This window comes from Tiliqua scincoides, chromosome 2 (assembly GCF_035046505.1).
Source record: "Tiliqua scincoides isolate rTilSci1 chromosome 2, rTilSci1.hap2, whole genome shotgun sequence".
In the NCBI taxonomy this organism is placed as follows: Eukaryota; Metazoa; Chordata; class Lepidosauria; order Squamata; family Scincidae; genus Tiliqua; species Tiliqua scincoides.
The window spans coordinates 64,038,232-64,059,758 of NC_089822.1; the positions used below are offsets into that span (position 1 = coordinate 64,038,232).

Sequence of the window (21,527 nt, forward strand, 5' to 3'; positions counted from 1 at the left end):
TCTCCCTTACCGTTGCTCTTTTTTTTTTTCCAACCACTCTACAGGAGTAGCTTTCCAAGTGCAATAGAAAGATTGTTGGGAAAGGTTGCATTGCTCTGTATGTAATACCTATCTCTTAAAGCTGAAGTTTTCAAATTGAAGTGTTGTGATCCACCAACCTGAGAAGCCCTGCCTCTGGCCTCTGAGGGGGAGGGGGAAGGCAGCAATGAGATCCACAGGATTGTGCAGCTACCAGATATGGAAGGGGGGGGTTAATCTTACCCATTGTCGCACCAGCCTCTTGGGGTGCAGGGAGCCCCATGGAGCCCTCCACAGGGCTCCCCAAGCCTTGGAAAGTGTAACAATCGCTATTATGACCCACTTCTAGTTTCATGACCATAAACTGGATCAGGATAGTGATTTTTACACTTTCTAAGGCTTGAAGCCCTGCCGAGGCCTCCGCAGGGCTTCCTTCACCCCTGGAGGTTGGCACAGCAGTGAGCAAGTTTAACCTACCTCTTCCATTCCTGGCAGTGGCATGATCCTGGGGATCATGTCACTGCCTTCCCCCTCCCCTGCAAGTACTTACCCTGGTTCTCAAACTCCTGGGGAGTTTGGGAACCACTGTCTTTAAGTGACTTGCATCACTAATCTGATAAGCCATCAAAACCCGATTTTAAAGCACTTTGCTATATGCCCTTTGCAAGCTCACCTGAGTAAAAGAATAGAATATAAAACAGGATCACAGTAACATTTTAAATATTTAAAAAGCAAAGAATTTTCAGTTGTAAAAACAGCTCACTCTTTGCCCTTTTGAGGAAGTTCAGTATTTCTCCTCCCTTTCCCTCTTCATAATTTGCTGTCACTAAAGATCTTTTGTTTTCTTTAGGGTAATAGCTGGTCTTGGTCAAGTATGATGACTAATGTGTATCTTCTGTTTTGCTTTTGAACCACATTGTCATGCCTTGAGCATCTTTTAGTTTGGAAGCCTTGCTCAAAAATGTCATAATTACAGTGTTAGTAAATAGACCTGTTGTAACATTTCAGTAATGCAGACTGACTTAAGAAAACTTGTTGTCTTCTCTTTTCCTTAGATCCTTACTCGGTGAAGAGGAACGTGGCAAGAACTCTTAATAGTCAACTGGTATATGAGTATATCCTTCACTGCTTACGAGCAACTTACAAGTATTTTGCCTTGCCCCACAAGCAGAATACTACAAACAACCAGAAGACACTTCTCAGTCCTCTTAGAGCACTGGACCCATCAAGACTCTTGGCATGTGAAAGGAATCCCCTTAAGCATGACCTGACTGATGCACAAACTGCATGTAATGAAGCAAGGGAACCGGTAACAGGCTGCAGTGTAACTGAGAAAAGTTTGTATGTTCCTCAGGAACAAATATTTGATCTCTCTCAGGTGTTTGGTACCAAAGGTTTTGCAGATGATCAACTGGCAGATGATATGGAGCATTTAGAAATTGCCCATGAGGACTCAGACTGCATAATTGAAGAATTTATTTCTGGTGACAATGAGGAATTTAAACCAAGCTGTGAAGAGACAGAGAGTGAAAATGAAGAGGAAGAGGAAGGTCAGGAACATTTGATTGGTAATCAAGGTTTGGATGAAGACAGTGAAAGTGGGGATCCTGCTGTTTCCACCAGTGAGCAGGAAATTGAAACTGAAAGCATTTCTGACTTGCAAAGTTTTCAAAACCCTGTAGCAGGTATGGATGAATCTGGTTTAGAATGCAGTGATGTGCTTGAAGATAAGGTTGATGGTGATGAGGACAGCACAGAGGGTACTGATGAACTGGATGATTCTCAGATCAAATTGGAGCCGCCAACTCCGGAACAGGTCTTTGAAATGGATAACTCGGAGGAGGAGGAAGATGAAGAAGAGGAAGTACAGAATATCATATACCAGAGACAACATGGTAACATCAATACCGAGGATGAACTGGACAATACATACACAGGATCTGGTGATGAAGAGGCACTATCTGAAGAGGAAGAATTGTTCATATCTGTTAAATATGAAGACGCTGAATTTGAAAAGAATGTAGATGAACTTCCAAGAGTGGACTTGAACAAAAAAGACACTGCTGAAAAAGGAGAGGTTTCAGAAGGCAGCATAACTCTAGACCAGTGCAGCAAACATGAATTCTTCTATGAGTTTAGTGAATTTGCTTTCACAAAAGGCAAGGTAATAACATTTAAGTATCTGTAAGTCGTGTTTGTAATGCAGTGCTTTTAATTCCTGTACATGTTTATCTATGAAAGTGAAACTGTAGCCTAAGTTAAATGTTGAGAATGTGGACCCATTAGTGACATTATTGTCGGCTGATGAATTTAAAGGGTGGGATCTGAATTGCTACCTCAATACCTACCTCCGTCCCTGTTGCTACTGCTGCTCTCTCCACCCACCTGCCCACATAGTACATGAATTGTGGAAAATAGGAAAGAGTGTAGAGCAGATTGTCTTCCACAGTTTCCTCTTCTGTTCCCTCCTCCTAGTCAGGCTGAACCAGACACATAGGCGGAAGCGAACATAAAATGGCTGGGTTGGAGATGGTTGTGGTGACAGTAGATGCAGCGGCAGCAGAGGCAGTGACCCAAGGTGCATGCCTGGCCCCTACCCATCTTAGCACCCAGCTTGCCAGTGTGTGTGTGTGTCTTGAAGGTTGGGGACCTGTGGACTGTGGTTTGGAGAATAGGATCTCTGCGGGATCAAATCATTTATTTGATTTTCTTTGTAAACTATTGTGTTGGAAAGCGATATTTAAATCATAATAGAGCTCAGAGAAGAGAAACTTTTAAATGTGACTTCTTTCTCTTGAAATAGACTCCTACAGTTGTATGCAGCTTGTGTAAGCGAGAAGGTCATTTAAAGAGGGATTGTCCAGAAGACTTCAAAAAAATTGAGCTAGATCCTTTGCCACCGTTAACACCCAGGTTTTCCAGTACGTTGGATCAAGTGTGTATTCAGTGTTACAGTAAGTTAACATAATTTTGTTTCATATGCAAATTTTGGAAATTATTAATGCTCCAAAAATATTAATAATATCTTTAAAATATTCTTAGTATTTTCCATAGTGAACAGTGAATAAATAAAATCCTCCAAGTATCCACCAGTTTTCTAAATCTACCAAGACTTCAGTTAACTGAAGCCCAGTCCTGTGGTCAGCGGCACGCCTCCGTGCTGCTGAGCACAGTTGCAAACATGACGCGAGGCACATTCGCGGGGCTCACTGCCAGGCTCCTGCCTGTGCTAGCCCAGCGCAGGCCAGTCACCCAGGTTCTGTGGCTTGGCGGTCTCCTGGACCGCCAGGCTGCAGAACAGCAGACAGGGGTGGGGCGGGGAGGAGGTGTTCCGGGGAGGGGCGAGGCTGGCGGGGTGTGGAGAAAGGGCAGAGGGAGGTGTGCCGGGCGGAGGGAGGAGGATCCGCGGAGCTCTGCTCCACAGGATCTAGGGCGCTCGTGTAGGGCTGCGTGCCCTACACGAGCGCCTTTTCCTATTAAAGTGAGTAGTAAAGCCTTTTCCTAGTAAAGTGAGTAGCCCCATTACGGGACTGCTTTACCTTACTTGCGGGAAGGGGACTACCACTCCTGTGGTAGTGCAGGAGGCGCAGGATCCGGCGGCATCCCTCCTTGGTGCAGCTGAGCCTGGGCGCCCTGGTCAGCTCAGGATTGGGCTGTGAGTCATGGTATATTTTTTAAAAGAAACTGTTTAATGCATCTTTTGTTTGTTGATATGATTCTGTTCTTTAATGAATGTGTATTGTCTTTTCAACAGGGGATTTTGCTCCAAATAATATAGAGGATCAGGCTCGTGAATATATACGGCAAAATCTTGAAAGTTTCATCCACCAAGAATTTCCAGGTGTTATCTGAGATTATTCCCCCCCCCCCCCCGCAATTTAATCTTCATCTCCCTTTTTAATGTCAGAGTTTTAAATGTATTTTATGATGTCTATAATTCACTATGCTAAATCCAGTAACTGCAGAATAGGTTACCTTGCAGAAAATTTAAGTGTGCACTATGATCAATTGAATATCTTTGTGGCTTTATTTTATTTTGCTGTATTTTACTGTTACTAATACATACTAACAATTGTGGTCAGGTATGTTACTGAAATTATTTATTCTACAGGCACCAAATTAAACTTGTTTGGCTCTTCAAAGAATGGATTTGGCTTCAAGCAAAGCGATCTCGATATTTGTATGACAATGGATGGCCAGGAAACTGCTGAGGTAACTTTTTCAACATGGACAACCCAACAAGTTCAGATCCATGTGTTATCTCAGGCTTGTACTCTAAGGAGCCTATGGGGAAAGAAGCTCCTGAAAACAAAATTCTGTGCCAACTCCTTGGTGCAGCAACCCTCTGTTCCTGCTGAAAATCCACTGCAGGGGGTCCATCTTGTTTGGGAGGGACAGGGAGCATAGGAGGGTCATTGGCAGGGTCAAGACTGCATAGAGCACAGTGCTCCTAGAATTAAGTAAAGAGTGGTGAAAACTGCTCTCCTTTCGCCTCTGTACAAACCAAAGGTGCTTCTGTTTGCAGAAGTAAAGATTAGGATAAAGCCTCGGACCTTAGCAAAATTCAGCTTTACAGAAATGTCACATTAGCAAATAATCAGAGTGATATTCTTCATCTTCTTGGTGCCTTTCATCTTTGTGTGTGGGAACCTTTAACATTGCTCTTGACCACATGCAGACATGGTTCATCTTTCTTTTTTTAATCAACTGTTTGCAAAGAAGGAGGCTTAGTAAAAGAGCAAATTCACTTAGTATTCCAATGAATAAATTTGTGTTTTTATATCAAAATGCATATTAAATAACCACTTGGAATTTACATGTAACTAATATTATAGGTGGTATAAATCAGAAGCCCCACATTGCATTTGATCTGGATATCCAGACAAATAGCTGATGAAGTCTGTCACAATATGAATGGAACAACAAGCAAAACAACAAGGTTTCTGAACTGGAGATGGGGGGAGGGAACACTCCAGTACTTTGCTATAAAACAAGGTTCAAATGTAATTTCAATAGTATTAGAAACTTCCTGTGCTGTAAGCTGTATAAGTTTATCTGTCACGGAGTGAAACTGATCAGCATGTGTTTCCACTAGTAATAATAAATGTTGCTCAGGGAGAGAAATAGTTTCAGCTGTTCCTTCGAAGCAAACTTGTCAATACACTGGAGCTCTTTTTGAATCATCACAGGAACTTGATTGCATAAGAATTATTGAAGAACTTGCAAGGGTGCTCAGGAAACATTCAGGTAACCTTTTGTTTTTAAAATCACATTTTCAACACAGGAACATTGATTATATGGGATTGTTCATGGAAGTTACATAGAAAAAACTTGGAGTCAGCAGTTTAGCAGACACTAAACAAGTTGGGGCATTAAACTTTTTGTTTTTAGATATGCTTAGAAACGCCACTAAAATTCATTGCAGTATTTTTAAGACACTTTCATTAATATCTTTTAGCATGTTGGACAATATTTAAAGATTATATTCATTCCATCTCTGAACTTCAGTCATTTTTCAAGGAAAACAGCCTTAATGCCTATTTACCTTTGTTTCTCATGCCAGCTCATTGGCTTCTTACTAAACCTCTCTGCTCCCACCTCCCCAAAAATGAAAATATGGAACTTTAGTTAAAATATGCACATTTTGGTTTACATCACAAGATATTCTATGGCTGGTCTTGTAAAGCCTATGCTGTATGCCATCTTCATTTCAGTGATATGAATGTATAGTTGCAACAAATTTCTTCAGTATAACATGATTACCCATTCTCTTAGCTTGGTTTAATTCTTTTTAAAAAAACAACACAATATTGATCATAAGAAAAACACCCCAGAAAATGTACTTTATTTTCTTACAGATTCTTAGCATAAGTTTTGTAGGCAAGAGGAAGAATTTGAAAGGATTGGTGAACAATAGTGATACCAGATCTAATTATATACCCGATAACTAGCAACTTTTCCAAAGCCTATATAAACACAGTTGACATATTTGTGTAGATTCTTGTTGGGAACATTATTGGAAAAGCAATGTTGGCAGGTTAAATGCAACTACTAGAAGTAGGTTCAGATACAGCTTTTTTTTTCCTTTTCCAGTTCAGTAAAACAATGGTTATCAACCTTTCTGCCTCCAAGGAAACCGGTTTCATACATACTCCCTGTGCATTGGCAAAGATTATGGGGTGCATTCAAGCAGTGCTTTGGCTGGGCCTTTGGGCCACACTATTACTCCACATGAACTGTGGCTGCTTATTGCAAGAAAAGATTGACAATGAAGGCCCAATTATCTTACTTGCCGTTAACAATTGTTTCATTGAGGAACCAGGATAGCTTCCAAAGAATCCAAGTTTTCATTTGAAAACTGCTATGTACATTAAAACAATGTATGTTGAGTTTGGTGGGCTTGCTCAAATCAATATTTTTGTACTTTTCTTAGGTCTAAGAAATATCCTGCCTATAACAACTGCTAAAGTGCCAATTGTCAAATTCTTTCATGTTCGAAGCGGTCTTGAAGTAGACATCAGTTTGTATAATACGTTGGTAAGAAAATACTTAAAATAAAAGTACTTCTTCAGTCATTGTGATAGCCTTATAAACAAGGATATGAGGCTGATCTGCACTTATGTAAAATTAGTTCTCCAAATTACTTTTAATTTTGTGTACATGGTTAAAACGTGGTTTTGTGTGTTTTTTAAAAAAAAAAGTAACACTTGATCGTGTTTCAAAACACAAGGCACAAAGATGGTCATGGTTATCACTGCTTTGTTCCATCCTGAACTGTGAAATGGTTAAATCCTAAAAACATACCAGTGCACAGTTCCATGTGATTCAAACTTATTTCTTTTGAAATTATGAATTTTATTAGCATACTTTTAAAATTCTTGGATGTACTAGTTGCTAAATTATCCATTGATAATTACATTAACGTTAAACTATTAACAATTATGTAGTGCTTGGGGAAGAGCATATCTCAAGAGTGGAACATATGCAGAAGGTTCCAGATTTCATCCCTGACAACTCCAGATAGAACTGGGAGATCCATTGCCAGTCATTGTAGACCAGAGGTGCCCAAACCCCATTCTGGGGGCCACTTGCAGCCCTCGGGGCTCCTAATTTGGCCTGTGGGGAGCCCCCAGTCTCCAATGAGCCTCTGGCCCTCTGGATACTTGCTGGAGCCCCGGCTGGCCCGATGCAACTGCTCTCAGTGTGAGATGACTTTTCAACCTCTTGCGTGAGCTGTGGGCCGAGGACTCCCTCCAGTGCTTGCTGTTTCATGTGTGTGATGCAACAGTGGTAGCAAAGGAAAGGCCAGCCTTGCTTTGTGCAAGGCCTTTTATAGTTCTTGAGCTATTGCAAGACCTTCATGCATTCATATAAGTTTCATCTCTAATATATTAATTTATGTAAATTTATTCAAATTTGAAATGTAAATTAATTCTTTTTTTCCCCTGCCCCCAACACAGTGACAGATGATGTGGCCCTCCTGCCAAAAAGTTTGGACACCCCTGTTGTAGACATTACTTACTGAGTTTGATGGAGCAAGGGTCTGACCCAGTATAAAACGGTTTCATATGCGTGTTGCATGCTCACAATTAATCTGAAACATGCCAGCTTTCTGTAGGTGGAGTTATTTGAAAGAGCATTCCAAGACGAAGGCTTAAATTTTATTCCCCTGCATTACTCTTTCTCACATTTAAACTTTTTTTTTCTTATAGGCCCTGCATAACACAAGACTGTTGTCCTGTTATGCCTCAATTGATCCCAGAGTAAGATATCTCTGCTACACAATGAAAGTCTTTACAAAGGTAAGGCAGTGTTCCCAGCACTGTGGGAAAATGCAATGCCAGTCAAGTTTTGCAGCTAATTTCGTTTCCTCTTTTCAGATGTGTGACATTGGTGATGCATCTCGAGGTAGCCTGTCCTCCTATGCATACACTCTTATGGTGCTTTATTTCCTTCAGCAAAGAAATCCACCTGTCATTCCTGTTCTTCAAGAGGTTCAGTACATACTTAATTTTTAGCATATGTATTTGTAGATTTTAAAAATAATTTGTACACAAAGTCTTACACACTTTGTTGATAATTTAATGTTTCTGTAATCTTAGATCTATAAAGAGCCCAAGAAGCCTGAAATTCTAGTTGATGGCTGGAATGTCTATTTTTTTGACAAAATAGATGAATTGGTGAGTCTTTTAATTTTGGCCCATCTTATGTAAATGTATTTATGGGGTCTTTTGTAAGGAGAAGATCCTAAGGGTGTCTGCCCATTTTGGTGCCCAACTCCAGCCATCAGCTGGTTTCTATGAAGGTCTCAGAAGACATGGGAACAAGCTGGGAAATTCTCCCTAGTTACCTTGTGTGGTTTCCACAATAGCTAAGTTGCAGGGCTGGCTCAAACAGGGGTGGACGATGACATGAGGCACTTGGAGATTATATCCTCTTTACAGTAGTCAGCTTGTTAGGACTGAACAAATGGTGTGGGTTGGAGGGTGGACTTCTGTGCTGGGAGTTCATGATTTCAAACTGCAAAAAGCAAAAACTCACCACTCTTGATTGGAGCCAGTTTAGATTTGTGTGCCTTTACATTTGTGCTCAGACAAAAATAAATATAATGAGTGGGATTCCTATTATTTCCTCTATTTCCTCATTCCTCAGGCCTACAGGGCAGCAGTACCTATGAAGCATGACCCCATGACTTGGCTTTCCATTAGAGATTGGCCAATAGAGCTCTAGGTGGAGGTAGACCACTTTGAGCTTTGGAAAAGGAATATATAAATATTTCCATGAACAGTATTCTGTTCCTGATGGGTCATAAGGCCATGGACTGCATTTCGTGGCAAGCCAATGCCTTCTTTAAGAGTAAAGTCAAATTATTCTTGCTAATCTTGTATTTATTTAACTAACAAGCTACATTTTGCAGCTTCAAACACTAGTTTGACATTTTAAATCACTACCAAAAGGAGTTCTGAAATTTGAACTCCCTGGCATTGAAATTGTTTTGTGATGAATGAATTTATTTTTTTTCCCCATTTCCAGCCAGAATTTTGGCCAGACTTTGGTAAAAATAATGAATCCATTGGGGAGTTATGGCTAGGACTTCTTCGTTTTTATACTGAAGAATTTGATTTTAAAGAGCACGTTATCTGTATCAGGAGAAGAAGTTTGCTTACAACATTCAAGAAGCAGTGGACTTCAAAGTACATAGTTATTGAAGGTATTACTCCAAATAACGTTAGAGCTTTTTATGTTTTAACAAAACCTGTTTAGTGTCAGGATCAAGGTTGAGTCAAGATTTCATCGTTTGTGGTAGGACAACAGTATAGATCAGAGGTTCCAAACTGGTGGGGCACAACCCACCAGCAATCCATCAGCCATGGAAGCCCTGTCTCTGCCCCCTTACAGGGTGGGGAGGAGTGAAGGCAGTGACATGGTGGCCAGAATCGCAAGCTGCTAAGGACAGGTTTTTTTTAACTTACTAGGGGCAGCACTGGCCTCCCAGGGGGTTGTGTGTGGGGGGACCCCACATATGGGGGGTGAGGCTCCCCAAGCCTCAGAATGTCTAAAAATAGTAATCATATCCCACTTCCGGTTTTGTGCAAACTGGTGGGTTGTGATCGCTATTTTTAGACATTCTGAGGCTTGGGAGCCCTATGGATGCATTTATGGGCCGCCCGCACCCCCCCCCCCCGAGCCAGTTCTGTCCATGGTAAGTTTTTGGTTTTTTTAAACCCCTCTCATTCCTGGCAGTGGCATGATCCTGGCGATTGTGTCAATGCCTTCGCTGCCCCCCCCCGCAAAGATTTACAGGTTTCCCAGCTTCCGCAAATCAGCAATCAGACAGTAGCATCTTCCTGCTTCCTTGTATACCTTGTCAACCTGATTGTGTTTCCTGCAGTTGCCCCTTGTGCAGACATGCAGACTAATCTGATGAGCTGATGGTAGCTTCCCCAGTTCATCTGGCTCTGCCTATATACCAAATTTTGCCATTCACAAGTTGGTCCCTTTGTCTCAAAGACTTCTTCACATCATCCAGAATGTGTTCTTGTCTGTCTTTAGTTTTTTCCTTTCTGTGTGATGAAAGAAGAAATTTGTGTTAGCATCACTATCCTGCATTGGAAGTGTAACCAGTATTTCCATTGGTTTTTAGTTATGAATCCATTTGTTCATATCTATTTATGGATTTTGCTAAAGTCTGTAATACTTCTCTTGTAGATCCTTTTGATTTAAATCACAATCTTGGAGCGGGATTATCAAGAAAAAGTAAGACTTGTTTTAAGCATCTTGTAGAAAAGTACTGTGTATTTTTTCAGTTAGACAATTTATTGGCTTTCTTTGATTATTCTAGTGACAAACTTTATCATGAAGGCTTTTATAAATGGCAGGCGGGTATTTGGTACACCAATAAGAGGATTTCCTAAAGAATATTCTTCAAAAATGGTGAGTGTTCTAGGAAAATAACATGAATGTGTATAAAAATGTTCCAGTGTTCCACAGTCAAATATGCAAACATTGCACTCTTTGGGACTTCTAGAAAAGAGTAAATAACTAGTCTGTGTCTTAGTGATGGACTTTGCGTATTGTCCAGATATTTGGATTCTTAGACTTCTTATGGCACAGTTGCCTGTACTAAATGTGCAGTTTATGTGCTGGGTGCAGTTTATTCTTGAAATGAGCATAGAGGCAACCTAGTTTTGCAAGGTTACTGAAAGCTCTTGCCCAAGTCACATCACACAGCTCTCTTATATCTATGTGACTGAGAGCTGAGCTCTGCAATAATGTTGCCATAAGAACATAAGAACATGTTCTTATGACATAAGAACATAAGATAATAGGCCCATCTAGTCCAGTTTCCTGTATCTCACAGCGGACCACCAAATGCCCCAGGGAGCACACCAGATAACAAGAGACCTCATCCTGGTGCCCTCCCTTGCATCTGGCATTCTGACATAACCCATTTCTAAAATCAGGAGGTTGTGCATACACATCATGGCTTGTACCCCGTAATGGATTTTTCCTCCAGAAACTTGTCCAATCCCCTTTTAAAGGCATCTAGGCTAGATGCCAGCACCACATCCTGTGGCAAGGAGTTCCACAGACCGACCACACGCTGAGTAAAGAAATATTTTCTTTTGTCCGTCCTAACCCGCCCAACACTCAATTTTAGTGGATGCCATTTAATTCCTGATGATTTTAGTAGTACATATGTGGTGTTCCGTGTTTCAACTGGGCTTTATATACTTGTGTCTTATTTTCCAATCCAGTGGTGATTGTGTCCCCTTTCATGTCTTTGCCCTTTCCTGCTGCTGCTGCTGTTTTTAAGTATATTTATCTGCCACTGTAATTGCCTGCAGCCATCTGGGTCTTACAGAACTTGTTGCAGCTGGGGCTTGTCTGGCACCTGGCAATGATGTCATTGCTGAGTGACACAGGAAGTGGGAATGCCACAAACCTCACAGCTGATGGCAGTTCTGGACAGGAAACAGGAACATAGTGGTGGGAAGGTGTAAAAGAAGAGAGGGTGAAAGGGAATAAAAAGGAGGAACAGAGAATGAAAGGTGAATAAGGAGATGGAAGATGGAGAGAAGTCAGAAGGAAGGAACAGAATGCAGTAAGGAAAAATGGGATAACCTGGGAAGAGGCAGGGGCATAAAGGAGAACCAGGAAAAGAGGAACGCCAGGGCTGGAAAGAGGAAGACCTGCCAAAGAAGAGTAGGAAAGGTAGCAGCCAGGAGATCCCTAGTCTAAGCCCCAGGCGTTAAGCAAGCTCTTCCAAGATTAAGCAAGATATTCCAAGCTCTTCTCTACAACCTAGGAAAGCAGCAACAAGACTGAGTTACTGGCCCCAGAAGAAAATAATGGAGCAGCAGGCTGCCCTTTAACAACATCCCACCATCTTGCTAGCATAAAAGACAGTGACCAGCAAGACACAAATAAGGACTGGGGCTGAGGCAAGCTCCTGATCCTGAAGAGCTCCCCCTTTCCACCAGTTCTATGTGTTAGCCCTCAAGAAATTGTGGAGTAAGCAGCACTCAGGGTTTTGAACTTGTTCTGGAGCGAAGACCCATAGACTTTCCTCTTGCAAAGAGGTAGCGGGTATGGGGGGGGGGGAGGCCACAGCCACTTTTCAACAAAAAAGTTCACAAAGCACTTTATCTAATTACACCAGCTTTATCAGCTTTTTCCAGATGCCTTCTTTGTCATGCAAAACTTTGATCAAATGTGAGCCACTTGGACATAATAATCACAAGAATAAAAAAAATTCAGCAGATGTATCTCTGAATTTGTCTGGAGGCGCATAGCTGTAAAGTTTTACCTCAAAGATGTCTCTGGATAGGTAATCGCAAATATGCCTGTTTGCATGGTTAAGCAAAGATGGGGTTACACCTAGACTGGGTCCAAAATTGTAATTCTGAAGCTCTCTTAGATGTCCTTGCTGAAATTTTTAAAACAATGCCATAGTCATGGTATTTGCTTACTCTTCATTTGTCAGATATCATTGTTCTCTCAAAGAATTATATGTTAATATTTTTGTAGGAATATTTTTTTGACCCAGAAGTGTTGACAGAAGGAGAGCTGGCCCCAAATGATAGATGTTGCAGGATTTGTGGAAAAATTGGACATTTTATGAAAGACTGCCCCTTGCGGAGGAAGTAAGTACTCTTTCTCTCATCCAAGGATAATCCGTTCCTGACATTTCTACTGGGCCATTTTTTTCCAAACCATTATTAGGAGGTCAGAAACACTGCAGTGCTTTGGGCACTGCTAGTGTGGAAATATAAGTCACAGTTAATCAATAATTATAAAGTACAGTGCCTTGAATGTGTTCATGTTTTTCTAGTTCACTTTTGAAGGAACAAGCTTTGTTCTACTGTGTATCAATGAAAAGAACTTGTAATATGGAATATTAGTATTAAAATGCACTTTAAAAATCTCCATTCTGAATAAATGAGCATTAATGGGTTCATAAAAACATCTTGCTGCTTAAATACCTTTCATGTATAATATTCAGGAACTTCCAGCAAAGATCCCCTTTGTGTATTACTGAATGTCTCCACCAACAAGGTACCACAGTGAGACTTTGACTTGAATACAGAGTAGTGTGAGCAGAGGTCCTCTTCCAATGGTGTTTTCCCACCCCTTCTCCATACTGCAGCCCTTTCCATCCCCTGAAAAGCTACTTCTGGATATTGTGGGACACACCCCAGAACAACATGGGATTTGACAATAGGGCAATTTGCAGAAATTAGGCGGAGGCACCATGCCATGAATGCCCAATTGTACAAAAGGAAAAAAGAAATCTTGCAGTAATGTGCTCAGTAAAACACCAATTAAAATAGCAAGAATTTCTTCTTCTTTAGCAGAAGAAATTGCTGCAAAATGAATTGAATACCTGTTGTACAATCTAGAGGAGTGAAGACAAACAGGCAGAGACCATAAATTTAAACATGAAAAGGTTATGATTCAGTTTCAGTAACATTAAATGCATTTGCTGTTTGTTCTGAGACATCCAAGATAAGTAAGTTTGTGATGTTGGAAGCATTTAGTAGATCTTAAGATTTTGCTGCATTCCTTTCTTTTTGTATTATTTAGTTGTCACAAGGGAAAATTGACTGTTCTTTGTGCTCTTTTAGACTGAGAAGACGACATGATAGTGCAGATCCTAAAAACCAAAGATATCCAGAAAACAAAGAAAAAAGAAGTAAAGAGGACAAAGAGGTCCCAGTTAAACCTGCAGAAAGAGAAGTTTTGCTAAAGGACGGGAAATTGCAGATCTCTACACCTAATAAAAACAAATTGAGCAGGGGAATAATGGAAACTGGAAAAGAAAAGACCCCCAAACAGCCAGTAGAGAAATGGAAGCGACAGGAAGACAGAGATCTCCGAGAAAAGCGTTGTTTTATTTGTGGACGGGAAGGGCATATTAAAAAAGAATGCCCACAGCATAAAGGAGCTGCAGGTATGAAATCTATAGACAGTATAGTCCTGCACTAATATTGTACATGCTGCTACAGATACAGCTAACAGGGTTAACAGGAAGCCCAATCCTATGCAGGATCACAGTGTATTGCAGCTTAATCCTATGCAGCAGAGTTCTGCTATCACTAAATGGCCAGACAGTGCTTGGAACACTGATAGTCATTTTGAGAGCTAAGCTAGCGTAGGTCAGAGGAACCCATTACAGATCAGGAGACTTATGGAGGGGTAAGGGATTTAAATTTACTTCTCCCCCGAAGCCTTCCAATCCGTCTCCCCCGCCCCCACTGGATACAGCATGCTCCTTTTCAACGTGGCTGTATCAGTGGGAGTGGAAAGGATTGGGGTTCCATCCTTTTAAAACAAGCAAATTACTATGATTCCGAAGTACTTTTAGTAGAGAAAATAAATGTTTTCAAATGTCTTTCGTTCATAGAAATGACTCTTAGTAGCTTTTTAACCATCTTCCCCCTTTTTTTCTTGCTGAAAATCAATCTCTCTGGACAGAATATATTGTCTTTTCCCAGCAGGAATAAAAGGAATCAGGAAGTGTGATTTTAAGTGGGAAAATGGCACAAGGGGAAAAGGATTAAGAAGCCCCTCTCTTCCATGCCAGTCTTTCCTGTCAGATAGTAGTCTTGCATATTGCCTGGTATTAAAGAAATACTTAAATTATAGCTCTACACATAATCTGTAATTCCACCGCAAGGGGATTAAAAATTTGAAAGTTAACCTTTTATAATGCTTTTTACTATCTCCTTGATTGAAAGTTTCATTTTACAACTTCTCAATTTCTAATTACTATTTTTATTGAACTCCATATGCATAGGCTACTTTGGATGAGACAGAAATGCAACTTTAATTTTCCTTTTATAATCAGTCACATCATTTTCACATTCTTAGGTGCTTTGAAGTCTGAAAGTCCATGTGGGTCCCCTTTATCCAGTGCTGCTAAACATTCTGGTCGATTAAATCAGGTAAATATTGTATCTTCAAATAACTTATATCAACTTTGGGACATGATACATTTTAGGCAATTAATAGAGCATTCCATTGCACATGTTTTAGTACTTTTGTTGCATGATGCAATAGCTATCTTCATGTGTTCCCTTATGCCTTATTTATGTTTAAGGGACTGCTTCTACAAGAAGAAAAAAAGAAACAGAAAGGAAAAATATTCTTGAGTCCCCAGTCAGGTTGGTAGATTTTTTCCAACATAAAACTATCTAAACAGCATGTGCAGCCATAAACCAGGCAAAAAGTATGCCTCCTTCACACCCACGTGTGCTACGGAGAAGCTTGAGCTGGGAGATGGACAGCTGGTTTGTTCTTAGTGAGTGGCTACTTGCAAGGTATGTCTTTTAAGATAAGAGAACTTGAGAGCTGCAATGACAAAGCATACTAATAAGATAATATGAGCATTTAACCACAGAGAGGAGACTGGAAGTAAAGATAGTGTTTAATCTACCCAAGCCTACCTTCTGATTTGCAACAGCCTGCTAAAGAAGTAAGCAAACAAAAAATCCTTAACTTTGTCAAGGAGGTTCCAGTCTATAAAAGGGTAACACAAGTGTCATCCTTTATGATCCTCTACCTGCTGGGAAGACTTTGTGAGAGTGCGCTCAGTGCAGTGCACTGCTGACTGTCAAGGAACAAATTCATTCGAGACCCTTATGTCAGGTAAAGTGGTTGACCTGGAGAAGCTGAGAGATGCATATCCCTGGAAGTCTCATCTACGATAGGAGAAATAGAAAACAACTCCATTGAAGAGATCTACCTGGTGTTCATATTTTCTCACACCAAGGATACACCTTCACAGGTGGAGGTCAAATCCTCTTAGTGGGAGATTCAGTTATTAGGAACAGAGTGTGGTGGACATGTTGACTGCATGGTGAGAAATCTTCCTGTTGTGAAAATGTGGAGATCAGATACTTTTCCAAATGACTGATAACATGGAGAGGAGTCAGTGATTGTGGCACATGTCAATACCAGTAGGAAATGTTAAATCCTAGAAACCAAATTTTGTGTTATTGAGTAAGAAATTTAAGTCTAGGGCTTTCAAAGCATTCAGAAATGCAGTCTGTATACAGGACCTCTCAATATGCAGAAAAAATGGTGATTTTGGGAAGAGGATTTAGACTTAGCATTTGCTTCAGTATGGGAAAGGCAGGATATAAATTTTTATAATAGTTTTTTTTTGGCACCCAGGAATTTTGGGGGAGAAGCTGAACCTTTTTAAACGAGTTGTATTCTTCTTGAACCAAAATGGAATGAGACTGCTTGTGCTTAAAATCAAAACATTGCACAGCATCTGTTAAACTTACTTGTGGTAGAAAGCATCTGGTTCAGAATAATTCACCTCTTAGTGGGATATGATATAAATATTCTGTGCCCTCACACTGAGAACAGCATAGAAATTGAACACAAGTTGCTGAGATGATGGACCTAAATAGTCAAAAAATATTATAGCAAAAGTCACCTGTAAAAAGACTTTATAAAGAGGAACAAAATACTGATGTGTGTGTATGTGTTAATGTTGCCATAACGAAGATGGGTATGCTAGAATGTTTGGTATTAATAGAGGAGGAGTTGTTAGAGAATATTAGAAACATGATCTAACAATGATAATCAAAGGGATATAATTATCCAGGATATAAAAATCAATACAAAGAGTAAGTTGCACTGATATAATGAATGTCAGAGAGGGCGTTTAATGCAATATTGAATCCTTTAGAGCAGGGGTGGGCAAACATATTGGCAGGAGGGACACATCATCTCTCTGACACTGTTGGGGCCGGGGGGAAAAAGAATTATTTTACATTTTGAATTTGAATACATTTACATAAATGAATTTATTAGAGATGAAACTTATATGAATGAATGAATTTTACTGAGCTTATTTATAATATACATGAGAATTATAATACAGACATGTAGAACGACATGAGAGCTATGAACTGTTTGCCGCACACCTATTGCACATTGAAAACATACAGACCAAGCCATAAGAACAGCCCCACTGGATCAGGCAATAGGCCCATCTAGTCCAGCTTCCTGTATCTCACAGCGGACCACCAAATGCCCCAGGGAGCACACCAGATAACAAGAGACCTGCATCCTGGTGCCCTCCCTTGCATCTGGCATTCTGTCATCGCCCATTTCTAAAATCAGGAGGTTGCACATACACATCATGGCTTGTAACCCGTAATGGATTTTTCCTCTAGAAATTTGTCCAATCCCCTTTTAAAGGCGTTCAGGCCAGATGTCATCACCACATCTTGTGGTAGGGAGTTCCACAGACCAACCACATGCTGAGTAAAGAAATATTTTCTTTTGTCTGTCCTAACTCTCCCAACACTCAGTTTTAGTGGATGTCCCCTGGTTCTGGTGTTGTGAGAGTGTAAAGAGCATCTCTCTATCCACTTTATCCTTCCTGTGCATAATTTTGTATGTCTCAATGATGTCCCCCAGAAACACATGGAGACATAAGTTGTTCAGAGACAATGGGGGGGGGGGGGGAGGAAGGTGAAAGAATGCCCAGGGGAAAGCATAAAACACATGGAAACTATAAAAGGGGCCTTGCTTTAAATCAGCCCACAACTTGTGTCTGGCGGTCATGACTAGCAGTCACGGGCCAGCATTGATTCCAACAGTCTCAACAGGCCAGAGGCTCATTGGAGACTGGCCAGAGGCTCCCTGCAGGTTGGATTGGGGGACCAGAGGGCTGCAAATGGTCCCCGGGCCAGGGTTTGCCCGTCCCTACTTTAGAGGAACAAGTATAATCATATAATTGTTTGGGGTAGAAAAAAGGAATGAGACAAAGTAATATAGTCTTGGATACATACTATGGTTACCTCAAAATTCTCTGGGGATTTTGGAAGGGAGAAACCGAGAAATTGGCTCAATGACAAAATGTTGTGATAATGGTCTACTTTAATTATCTTCACGTTGATTGGATAAATGTACTTTCAGACTATGACAAAGAGACAATATGTCCAAATATGACAATAGTGCTTTAGGTTGGTCACAGAGCTGGCCTTACTTCCCTACTGTGGATGGAATGGAGTGTTCTGAAAGATTCAGGCTTGACCAGTATCCAGCTTTGCAGAATAGCTCCCATTATTGTAAACAAATACATGAACAAAAATGATGCATGTTGCTTTGTTTGTGATTACATTGTCAGTTATGGTCTTTTCTTCTCATACATAGGCAGCCTTTCCAGTAAATATATGACTCAGGGAAAAGCTTCACAGAAGAGGCCCCATCAAGATTCATGAAAGACTGAAGAGGTCTTAAGTTGCAATACAGGCCGTCCATTTCCTTAAGAAATGTTTATTTTCTTTACTACCTTCGGGTTCACAAAGCAGCAGCAGTCTTCAACTTAAGTTTAAAGAATATACATTTTATTTTAATTGCTGAAGATGAAAAGCAATGAATTTTAAAGGTTTTTCATACCATGAATCCCTGCTCTTAATAGATTTGAGAATTTTAATAGAAAACCATGATGTTTGTATTTACTAGGTAAAACATGTAGATCAGGGAGGTCCCCAACCCAGACCCATTTTGAAGAGTTGCTACTTTCAGTCTGAATGTTTTGAATGCACTTAAATGGTGTGCAAGCCAAATATAGTGTCTCCTTCAAAATATTATTTTTGAAGGCTAAAAGGATATTTATTAATGATGAACACTTACTGATTCCTTGTGTAAAAGTGTTTGAAATGTTTCTGGACTGCTACTACTATTGCTATATTTGCAAATATTTTAATCTGTGGGGAGCTGAAACATGGACATTAAGTAAAGTTTTATGTAAAATCTCTGTGAAAAAGCAGTGCCACTGAGTGAGTTTTTCCCTATGTTATTTTATGAATAATTGATATGCTGCTGTGTTTTTGTACAGAGACTGAAGCTGGTTAGTTCTGTTTGCTGCTACTATGCTTTCCCCTTGTCTACAACACAAAAAAACAAAATTCCCCTATGGACGCAAAGGGTACGTTCGGCAGTTAAAAGAAAATGCACTTCTGCTTTATGGAAAAGTGAAAGAGATCCACATGGTAGCTGAAGATTTATTTTATATTGTCATCACGGCTTGATATTGGAGTTTTCTGGAGATGGTAACAGTTATACCCTTTCCAGGAAAAATCTATGACAAAAATTTAAGCCATTGTTATTTATGACCTTGAAATAAAACAGTCAAGTGAAAACTAAATATGTTCTTCCTTGTATTACATGAATAACCCAAAGTTATATTTATGAAAAGTACTGAATTATACAGAGAAGGTTTGCTATAGTTTATGCTAGAAGTGTATAACAGAATTCCAGCCAACCTTAATTTGATATTTTCGGAGTTGGTATAAATACAGGCGTGGATTTTCAGAGGATATTAAGCTGTACTGGAAACCCCCATCACTCCATTTCAGAGGAGATCTGTAAGTGCTACTCAGGTGCACATCCAAATACAAAAGTTTTTCCTGTATTACTGAAAAGCCCTTCCTGTATTACTTCAGGTGAATGGATGTGTATTGGGTGCACATCCCATTGAAAGTGGTACAATGCAGGTAGCAGAGTTCTATACAGGTGGAGCCTTTTCATGCGCAAGTTCTGTTCCCTGACTCACCAGAATTAGGAAAAAAAGCATTGTGCTGTCAGACCAGGAAATGTGTTTTACACAAATTGCATAGAGCTACGTAAATATGCTACAGCCTGACACTTGGGGATGGAAGGAAACTAAGGCAGCTGTTCTCAATCACCCCCTCCTCAGCCCTCCCCTTGCCAGTTGTCCCTGCTTCTTTCACAGTTGGGGTGCTGAGCTTTAAGAGTCCAGTCCTATGCATTTCTACTCAAAAGTAAATTCCATTCTAGTCAATGGAGCTTACTCCCAGGAAAGTGTGGATAGGAATGTAGCCTGAGAGCCCAGTCCTATGCCTGCCTACTCAGAAGTAAGTCCCATTCTACTCAATGGGGCTTATTCCCAGGAAAGTGTAGATCGGATTGTAGCCTAAATCTCATGCTTTGGCTTGCTGGGAAGACTTGCTTGCTGGGCTGTTTTGTTTCCATAGGCTGGAGCATGGAGAGTCTGCACCATCTCAGTTTGAAGGGGGGGGGGAATTTGGCAAACACTCCCTGGGTTTTTTAAAGCAGTCCCCTCTGTTCCTACCACACCTGCCCCTGTGTGTGTGTGTGTGTGTGAGTGAGTGAGAGAGAGAGTGCTCTGGCTATAGAGGTTCCCCCTCTTCAGCCTCTTTGCTGGCTTATGGGCTCCAGGAGTCTTACTGTTCCTTTGAAGGGGACCGCTTCCATGGCTCCAGGGCTATTTCCCTGCCTGTTTGAGGCGGAGCCTTTTTGCAGTGTTTTAGGCTGCCTTGAAATGGAGCAAGATGCCAGTGCAAGGCAAAGTTGAGATAAACCGTGGATAAATAGGTTGCACCTGTATTTAACTTTACATTTCATTTTTCCCTCAGGATTCCCAACATATCTACATATCTAGAGCAGGGTAACTGCATATAACCTTCCTATATTTGGCAATTTTACTGTGCATTGAAAGATCGCTAACCTATTAATAAAAATACAAAAATTACTGAGGTGTTTTATAATTGCATATAAATTTATAACATTTTAATTCTTAGCAAATCTTTGTGGCTTAGAAAACCTGTTTTAACTGCTACCTCAGAGGCAGAAATTAAGAACTTTAAAATTTGATCTCTAAACCTGGATTTCTAAGGATCAGTTAACATATGGAAGTAGAGCAAAGTATGTTCAAGTGGTTCATTTGCATCACTTTTCAATGAGACTGTTAAATGATGTACTTAAGCAGCTACTTAGTCAGTAAACTGGGAGACTAGACCAGAGAGCAAGCAGGCTGCAGAATAATATGTACGTAAAAACAAAAATGGTCAACATACCAAAGCTAAGGACCCAATCCTATCCAACTTTCTAGCACAGGTGCAGCTGTAATGCAAATGTTCCCTTACCTTGAGGAGGCCTCTGTGACTGCCTCTGCATCACAGGATGCAGTGCATGCCCCATTGACACAGCTGCACCAGCACTGGAAAATTGGATAGGATTGAGCTCTAAGATAGAAGTGAAGAGACTTCAAGTCTGTGGTCTCTACCGTGCTTTTTGTTAGAAAGCTGTGGGTCCATCAATTGGAACCCTGACAAAAATCCTGGTTCAGGGCCAAAACTGCATTCAAGAACCATCTACCTTTAAGTGGCTCTGATTGAAACTGCTACAGTGAACTCCTATACAGATGCTGCAGCATTTGCAGATACACTTTTGGCATGGAAAGAGGCTGAGGGCCCAATCCTATCCAATTTCCCAGTGTTGGTGCAGCTGTGCCAATGGGGCATATACTGCATCCTGTGGTAGAGAGGCATTCACAGAGGCCTCCTTAAGGTATGGAAACATTTGTTTTCTTAGTTTGGGGCTACACTGTGGTTGCACCGGTGCTGGAAAGTTGGATAGGATTGTGCTGAGTCTTTCTGCCAACTCAGCTGCGTAGTTTGCCTGATGCAATATTTTTTCCCCTGGAGGTACTGATT

At 40.6% G+C, this 21,527-nt stretch overlaps 1 protein-coding gene across 1 annotated transcript in view; it reads left to right on the top strand.

The window, feature by feature from the left end:
• Nucleotides 1-19,195, top strand: part of TUT7 (terminal uridylyl transferase 7) — a 40,773-nt gene extending 21,578 nt beyond the window's left edge. The window contains exons 13-29 of the mRNA XM_066615712.1: nucleotides 1,074-2,182; nucleotides 2,822-2,972; nucleotides 3,773-3,859; nucleotides 4,130-4,230; nucleotides 5,208-5,265; nucleotides 6,452-6,555; nucleotides 7,731-7,820; nucleotides 7,899-8,012; nucleotides 8,121-8,198; nucleotides 9,052-9,229; nucleotides 10,228-10,275; nucleotides 10,361-10,452; nucleotides 12,550-12,665; nucleotides 13,647-13,972; nucleotides 14,893-14,966; nucleotides 15,122-15,185; nucleotides 18,199-19,195. Of these exons, the coding sequence (XP_066471809.1) occupies nucleotides 1,074-2,182; nucleotides 2,822-2,972; nucleotides 3,773-3,859; nucleotides 4,130-4,230; nucleotides 5,208-5,265; nucleotides 6,452-6,555; nucleotides 7,731-7,820; nucleotides 7,899-8,012; nucleotides 8,121-8,198; nucleotides 9,052-9,229; nucleotides 10,228-10,275; nucleotides 10,361-10,452; nucleotides 12,550-12,665; nucleotides 13,647-13,972; nucleotides 14,893-14,966; nucleotides 15,122-15,185; nucleotides 18,199-18,266 (2,858 nt within the window). The 3' untranslated portion in view covers nucleotides 18,267-19,195. The remainder of the gene's footprint in view (nucleotides 1-1,073; nucleotides 2,183-2,821; nucleotides 2,973-3,772; nucleotides 3,860-4,129; nucleotides 4,231-5,207; nucleotides 5,266-6,451; nucleotides 6,556-7,730; nucleotides 7,821-7,898; nucleotides 8,013-8,120; nucleotides 8,199-9,051; nucleotides 9,230-10,227; nucleotides 10,276-10,360; nucleotides 10,453-12,549; nucleotides 12,666-13,646; nucleotides 13,973-14,892; nucleotides 14,967-15,121; nucleotides 15,186-18,198) is intronic.
• Nucleotides 19,196-21,527: the final 2,332 nt, after the last annotated feature.